At 45.8% G+C, this 8323-nt stretch overlaps 1 protein-coding gene across 1 annotated transcript; it reads left to right on the forward strand.

Annotated features, from left to right (window-relative positions):
• Positions 1–7740: 7740 nt before the first annotated feature.
• Positions 7741–8323, forward strand: LOC116678715 (rap guanine nucleotide exchange factor-like 1; the record flags this gene model as incomplete). Its single annotated transcript, XM_032508463.1, is given in 2 exon segments — positions 7741–7747; positions 8183–8323. Coding segments are annotated over 2 exon segments (148 nt in total), but the record flags the coding sequence as incomplete, so codon positions are not given.

Below are 8323 nucleotides of genomic sequence, written 5' to 3' on the forward strand. Positions count from 1 at the left end.
GCAGCCTCTTTTTCATCAAACTTCGGTTTCCGCAATTTCATTGCATGACATTTCATAAATATCCCGCGTATTCCATCGCGTGGTTTAAGAAAACGTGACGCATGATCAACAATCACCAAAATGACGCTGGTGTCCCTTTACCGACAGGCTGCAGACTGAGGAGGCAGCCATGCATACAGGGTGTGTGTGTGTGTGTGTGTGTGTGTGTGTGTGTGTGTGTGTGTGTGTGTGTGTGTGTGTGTGTGTGTGTGTGTGTGTGTGTGTGTGTGTGTGTGTGTGTGTGTGTGTGTGTGTGTGTGTGTGTCCTGTTACAGTTTGCAGTTGTGAAACTAACAACCAGTGATCAGATGACACACAAAGGTCCCCGGTCTCTTTCTCGATTTCAGTTCAATTTTATTGATGTAATCACAACAACAGTTACCTCAGCGGTGTAGTCTACGTCATGCACCCCCTAAGAAAGCTCCAGGATTCCCAAGCACCCCCAGAGAAAGATCCAGGATTCACCCCCTAAGAAAGATCCAGGATTCCCACGCACCCCCTAAGAAAGCTCCAGGATTCCCACGCACCCCCTAAGAAAGCTCCAGGATTCCCACGCACCCCCTAAGAAAGCTCCAGGATTCCCACGCACCCCCTAAGAAAGATCGAGGATTCACAGTCCACCCCCTAAGAAAGCTCCAGGATTCCCCTGCACCCCCTAAGAAAGCTCCAGGATTCCCATGCACCCCCTAAGAAAGCTCCAGGATTCACCCCCTAAGAAAGATCCAGGATTCCCACGCACCCCCTAACAAAGATCCAGGATTCCCACGCACCCCCTAAGAAAGCTCCAGGATTCCCATGCACCCCCTAAGAAAGCTCCAGGATTCCCATGCACCCCCTAAGAAAGCTCCAGGATTCTCACGCACCCCCTAAGAAAGATCCAGGATTCCCCCCCTAAGAAGATCCAGGATTCCCCCGCACCCCTAAGAAAGCTCCAGGATTCCCACGCCCCCCTAAGAAAGATCCAGGATTCACAGTCCACCCCCTAAGAAAGCTCCAAGATTCCCACGCACCCCCTAAGAAAGCTCCAAGATTCCCACGCACCCCCTAAGAAAGATCCAAGATTCCCACGCACCCCCTAAGAAAGATCCAGGATTCCCACGCACCCCATAAGAAAGATCCAGGATTCCCACGCACCCCCTAAGAAAGCTCCAGGATTCCCACGCACCCCCTAAGAAAGATCCAGGATTCACAGTCCACCCCCTAAGAAAGCTCCAAGATTCCCACGCACCCCCTAAGAAAGCTCCAAGATTGCCCTGCACCCCCTAAGAAAGCTCCAGGATTCCCACGCACCCCCTAAGAAAGCTCCAGGATTCCCACGCACTCCCTAAGAAAGCTCCAGGATTCCCACGCACCCCCTAAGAAAGCTCCAGGATTCCCACGCACCCCCTAAGAAAGCTCCAGGATTCCCACGCACACCCTAAGAAAGATCCAGGATTCACAGTCCACCACCTAAGAGAGCTCCAGGATTCCCATGCACCCCCTAAGAAAGCTCCAGGATTCCCCTGCACCCCCTAAGAAAGCTCCAGGATTCCCCTGCACCCCCTAAGAAAGCTCCAAGATTGCCCTGCACCCCCTAAGAAAGCTCCAGGATTCCCACGCACTCCCTAAGAAAGCTCCAGGATTCCCACGCACCCTCTAAGAAAGCTTCAGGATTCCCAGTCCACCCCCTAAGAAAGCTGCAGGATTCCCACGCACCCCCTAAGAAAGCTCCAGGATTCCCATGCCCCCCTAAGAAAGCTCCAGGATTTCCACGCACCCCCTAAGAAAGCTCCAGGATTCCCACGCACCCCCTTAGAAAGCTCCAGGATTCCCACGCACTCCCTAAGAAAGCTCCAGGATTCCCACGCACCCCCTAAGAAAGCTTCAGGATTCCCAGTCCACCCCTAAGAAGCTCCAGGATTCCCACGCACCCCCTAAGAAGCTCCAGGATTCCCATGCACCCCCTAAGAAAGCTCCAGGATTTCCACGCACCCCCCCCTAAGAAAGCTCCAGGATTCCCATGCACCCCCTAAGAAAGCTCCAGGATTCCCACGCACCCCCTAAGAAAGCTCCAGGATTCCCCTGCACCCCCTTAGAAAGCTCCAGGATTCCCCTGTACCCCCTAAGAAAGCTCCAAGATTGCCCTGCACCCCCTAAGAAAGCTCCAGGATTCCCACGCACCCCCTAAGAAAGCTCCAGGATTCCCACGCACTCCCTAAGAAAGCTCCAGGATTCCACGCACCCCTAAGAAAGATCCAGGATTCCCACGCACCCCCTAAGAAAGATCCAGGATTCCCACGCACACCCTAAGAAAGATCCAGGATTCACAGTCCACCACCTAAGAGAGCTCCAGGATTCCCATGCACCCCCTAAGAAAGCTCCAGGATTCCCCTGCACCCCCTAAGAAAGCTCCAGGATTCCCCTGCACCCCCTAAGAAAGCTCCAAGATTGCCCTGTACCCCCTAAGAAAGCTCCAGGATTCCCACGCACTCCCTAAGAAAGCTCCAGGATTCCCACGCACCCTCTAAGAAAGCTTCAGGATTCCCAGTCCACCCCCTAAGAAAGCTCCAGGATTCCCACGCACCCCCTAAGAAAGCTCCAGGATTCCCATGCACCCCCTAAGAAAGCTCCAGGATTTCCACGCACCCCCTAAGAAAGCTCCAGGATTCCCACGCACCCCCTAAGAAAGCTCCAGGATTCCCACACACTCCCTAAGAAAGCTCCAGGATTCCCACGCACCCCCTAAGAAAGCTTCAGGATTCCCAGTCCACCCCCTAAGAAAGCTCCAGGATTCCCACGCACCCCCTAAGAAAGCTCCAGGATTCCCATGCACCCCCTAAGAAAGCTCCAGGATTTCCACGCACCCCCTAAGAAAGCTCCAGGATTCCCATGCACCCCCTAAGAAAGCTCCAGGATTCCCACGCACCCCCTAAGAAAGCTCCAGGATTCCCCTGCACCCCCTAAGAAAGCTCCAGGATTCCCCTGTACCCCCTAAGAAAGCTCCAAGATTGCACCCCCTAAGAAAGCTCCACCCAGCACCCCCTAAGAAAGCTCCAGGATTCCCACGCACCCCCTAAGAAAGCTCCAGGATTCCCACGCACTCCCTAAGAAAGCTCCAGGATTCCCACGCACTCCCTAAGAAAGCTCCAGGATTCCCACGCACCCCCTAAGAAAGCTCCAGGATTCCCATGCACCCCTAAGAAAGCTCCAGGATTCCCATGCACCCCCTAAGAAAGCTCCAGGATTCCCCTGCACCCCCTAAGAAAGCTCCAGGATTTCCACGCACCCCCTAAGAAAGCTCCAGGATTTCCACGCACCCCCTAAGAAAGCTTCTTCTCCACATTACATTATGCATGAAAGTAGTTTGTAGTTTATTTGAACATGCAAAACATTAAAATAAAATACATATATAAATACATCCATGCATACAGACTGTATAATAATTAAAATGAGAGATAGATAAGGTCATGTACTTCTCAGCACAATCTCCCAAAATAATATAAAGTCGTTCAAACAACAAACTCCAGCGTTGAAAAAGAGAAGAAGAAGAAGTTCCTGTTTCCCGGGATTTTAACCCTCGACTCGTCCCCGCCTCAAAACTGAAAAATCAACGCTGGCTGAGGCTTTTTATAGATTTTAAAAAAAAATTATTACGGTTTTCAACACTTTTCGGTGCTTTTTTTTCAATTTTTTTGACATTTTCAACCCTTATTAACTTTAGTTTTACAGTTATTTCTGGAATTTATGGTCAATAAACCTCATTCATAGGAAATTATACCCGATGTTTGAGTTAGAAAAGCAGAAATTAGAAATTCATTTTTAATCCCTTTTATTATTGACAGGACAGCTTAGGGCAGAGGTGTGTGTGTGTGTGTGTGGGGGGGGGGGGGGGAGCTTAGGGCAGAGGGGTGTGGTGTGTGTGTGTGGGGGGGGGGGGGGGGAGCTTAGGGCCCCCGGTGTGTGTAAAATCAATACGTGTCATCGTCAGTAGACTGTAACCCATTCTGGTCTGTCTAACCCCCCCAACCTCCATGTTAATCTTCCTTCAGGACTCCGCCGGGGTAGCTCACCTGGTGGAACTACCACACACACACACACACAGACCACACACACACACACACACACACACACACACACACACACACACACACACCTTTGCCCTAAGCTTTCCTTTGAATGATAAAGGGATTAAAAATGGCAAAAACTCAAAATTATTCAATTATCACTATAAATACATATCATTCCCAAATATCGGTTTCAGTATCGGCCTTTAAAACCAGTATCGTTCTAGTCGGGACAGCTGATTGGGGGGGGGGGGGGGGATACTGCCTGGCCAATTACAGCGCGTGCCTATGAAAAAACATCCTGAATTAAATAAATGTAAATACATAAATGAGTCAATATAGAACTTAATTATAATGATTGCCTCATTTATTCCTTTAGAGGAACATATGTATTAATGATATAATTTAATATTGATCAAACGTATTCGCAGTCTAAGCCCTAGACTCGGTTTATATTTATATTTATATTTATATTTATATTTATATTATATTTATATTTATATTTATATTTATTATGAATTTTCCTGCTGCTGTCGTCAGGGATATTTTCATTTCCATCAATTTTACAGCACTTGGAAGCAAATGTGCATGCGCGTGCCCGTGCTGTCGGGAGCGCACAACTGCAGCAGATCAGAGGGGGAGGAGGAGGGTGTTGTGGGGGGGGGGTGAGAATGTTACGAGTCACTTCTCATTCCACTAATTTAGCAGAGAGAGCGCGTGCTGCAGTAAAAACACCAACCACCGCCGTTGCTGAGAAAACCTACAGCACCCAAACGCACCGCGCCGGGCAGGTTGGGTTTTATCCTCCAGGTGTGTGAAGGAGGAACAACCGCGAGCACGCACGGGAGGGGGGGGGGGTGAGGAAATCCAGCAACGTCGATCACTTGATCCGCCCGTTTATCACGGAGACATCACGGAGGAGTCTGCAGAATCAGCCCCGCACACGGTGTTCCGGTCGGTCCACGTTACCGGGGAGAGGGACAGGAACGCAACGGAGGAATCTGCGGACACGGACAGCTCCGTTCGGGGTTCATTTCCTCGGTTTTTTCCGCCTACGGACGGGACCCAATCTGTACCCGGAGCTTGGTGCTTACGCGGCCGCTGCAGAGAGCGAGGAGAGCGGGAAGGAGGACGCGGTGTAGCCGGAGAAGACGCGGTGTATCCGGGGAAGAAGACGCGGTGTAGCCGGGGAAGAAGAGGCGGTGTAGCCGGAGAAGAGGCGGTGTAGCCGGGGCAGGAGGACGTGGTGTATCCGGGGAGAAGCGGCTTTCGCTTCGGGATCCTTTTGGTTTTTTGGGGGGATCGTTTTAAGCCATTAGGGGTTAATTTTAAATCTGTCGGTGCGGAGATACCCGGAGGACTCTACAGCACACCGGTACCGGTACCTTCGTCCACACTGATGGGTTAAAACCCGGTGCTGTTGTTCCGGAGAGCAGCCCCGCGCGCACACCTGCTCCCCCAGACCCGCGGGGGCTGGATGATGTAGCCCCCGCCTCTGCAGCACCAGCGCCATCCTTCGAGTCTCCACCTCCAGTGGAGGGATGTAATGAAGTACATTTACTCGAGTACTGCACTTAAGGAGACAAATTAAAGGTACTGAAGTCTTTTCTTTTCATGCTACTTTCTACTTTAGTTACTAGTTACGAGTATTTTTTCCAGTGTAATAGAGTATAGTTCCAGTGTAATAGAGAGTATAGTTCCAGTATAATACAGAGTATAGTTCCAGTGTAATAGAGAGTATAGTTCCAGTGTAATAGAGAGTATAGTTCCAGTGTAATAGAGAGTATAGTTCCAGTATAATACAGAGTATAGTTCGAGTGTAATGCAGAGTATAGTTCCAGTGTAATAGAGAGTATAGTTCCAGTATAATAGTGTATAGTTCCAGTATCATAGAGAGTATAGTTCCAGTGTAATAGAGAGTATAGTTCCAGTATGAGACAGAGTATAGTTCCAGTATAAGACAGAGTATAGTTCCAGTATAATACAGAGTATAGTTCCAGTGTAATAGAGAGTATAGTTTGAGTATAATGCAGAGTATAGTTCCAGTATAATACAGAGTATAGTTCCATTATAATACAGAGTATAGTTCCTGTATAATACAGAGTATAGTTCCAGTATAATACAGAGTATAGTTCCAGTGTAATATAGAATATAGTTCCAGTGTAATAGAGAGTATAGTTCCAGTGTAATAGAGTATAGTTCCAGTGTAATAGAGAGTATAGTTCCAGTGTAATAGAGAGTATAGTTCCAGTATAATAGAGAGTATAGTTCCAGTATAATACAGAGTATTGTTCCAGTACAAGACCGAGTATTGTTCCATTATAATGCAGAGTATAGTTCCAGTATAATACAGAGTATAGTTCCTGTATAATACAGAGTATAGTTCCAGTATAATACAGAGTATTGTTCCAGTACAAGACCGAGTATTGTTCCAGTATAATGCAGAGTATAGTTCCCGTATAATACAGAGTATAGTTCCAGTGTAATAGAGAGTATAGTTCCAGTATAATACAGAGTATAGTTCCCGTATAATACAGAGTATAGTTCCCGTATAATACAGAGTATAGTTCCAGTGTAATAGAGAGTATAGTTCCAGTATAATACAGAGTATAGTTCCAGTATAATACAGAGTATAGTTCCAGTGTAATAGAGAGTATAGTTCCAGTATAATACAGAGTATAGTTCCCGTATAATACAGAGTATAGTTCCCGTATAATACAGAGTATAGTTCCAGTGTAATAGAGAGTATAGTTCCAGTGTAATAGAGAGTATAGTTCCAGTATAATACAGAGTATAGTTCCAGTATAATACAGAGTATAGTTCCAGTATAATACAGAGTATAGTTTGAGTATAATGCAGAGTATAGTTCCAGTATAATACAGAGTATAGTTCCAGTGTAATAGAGAGTATAGTTCCAGTATAATACAGAGTATAGTTCCAGTGTAATAGAGAGTATAGTTCCAGTGTAATAGAGAGTATAGTTCCAGTGTAATAGAGAGTATAGTTTGAGTATAATGCAGAGTATAGTTCCAGTATAATAGAGAGTATAGTTTGAGTATAATACAGAGCATAGTTCCAGGATAATACAGAGTATAGTTCCAGTGTAATAGAGAGTATAGTTCCATTATAATACAGAGTATTGTTCCAGTGTAATAGAGAGTATAGTTCCAGTATAATACAGAGTATAGTTCTAGTATAATAGAGAGTATAGTTCCAGTACAATACAGAGTATAGTTCCAGTATAATACAGAGTATAGTTCCAGTATTATACAGAGTATAGTTCCAGTATAATAGATAGTATAGTTCCAGTGTATTAGAGAGTATAGTTCTAGTATAATAGAGAGTATAGTTCCAGTGTGTTAGAGAGTATAGTTCGAGTATAATACAGAGTATAGTTCTAGTATAATAGAGAGTATAGTTCCAGTGTGTTAGAGAGTATAGTTCCAGTATAATACAGAGTATAGTTCCAGTATAATAGAGAGTATAGTTCCAGTGTGTTAGAGAGTATAGTTCCAGTATAATACAGAGTATAGTTCTAGTATAATAGAGAGTATAGTTCCAGTGTGTTAGAGAGTATAGTTCCAGTATAATACAGAGTATAGTTCCAGTGTAATAGAGAGTATAGTTCCAGTGTAATAGAGAGTATAGTTTGAGTATAATGCAGAGTATAGTTCCAGTATAATAGAGAGTATAGTTTGAGTATAATACAGAGCATAGTTCCAGGATAATACAGAGTATAGTTCCAGTGTAATACAGAGTATAGTTCCAGTATAATACAGAGTATAGTTCCAGTGTATTAGAGAGTATAGTTCTAGTATAATAGATAGTATAGTTCCAGTGTATTAGAGAGTATAGTTCTAGTATAATAGAGAGTATAGTTCTAGTATAATAGAGAGTATAGTTCTAGTATAATAGAGAGTATAGTTCCAGTGTATTAGAGAGTATAGTTTGAGTATAAGACAGAGTATTAGATAGATAGATAGATAGATAGATAGATAGATAATAGATAGATAGATAGATAATAGATAGATAGATAACTTCCAGTATACAGAGTATTGTAATGAGTACTTCTGCTGCAGTAATCTGATTACTTGTTGCAGTGTCTCTCCACCATGCCGGCGGGGATGAAGCCGCTGGAGAAGTTCCTGAAGAAGCAGACCACGGCGCTGACCCGGGCCGGGGGGTTTGTTGGGGGGGTGGCGGACAAGGCCAGCGGGGGGTGGGGGCGTCCCGCCGCCGGG

This window comes from Etheostoma spectabile, unplaced genomic scaffold, assembly GCF_008692095.1.
Source record: "Etheostoma spectabile isolate EspeVRDwgs_2016 unplaced genomic scaffold, UIUC_Espe_1.0 scaffold00007856, whole genome shotgun sequence".
NCBI classification, from domain to species: Eukaryota; Metazoa; Chordata; class Actinopteri; order Perciformes; family Percidae; genus Etheostoma; species Etheostoma spectabile.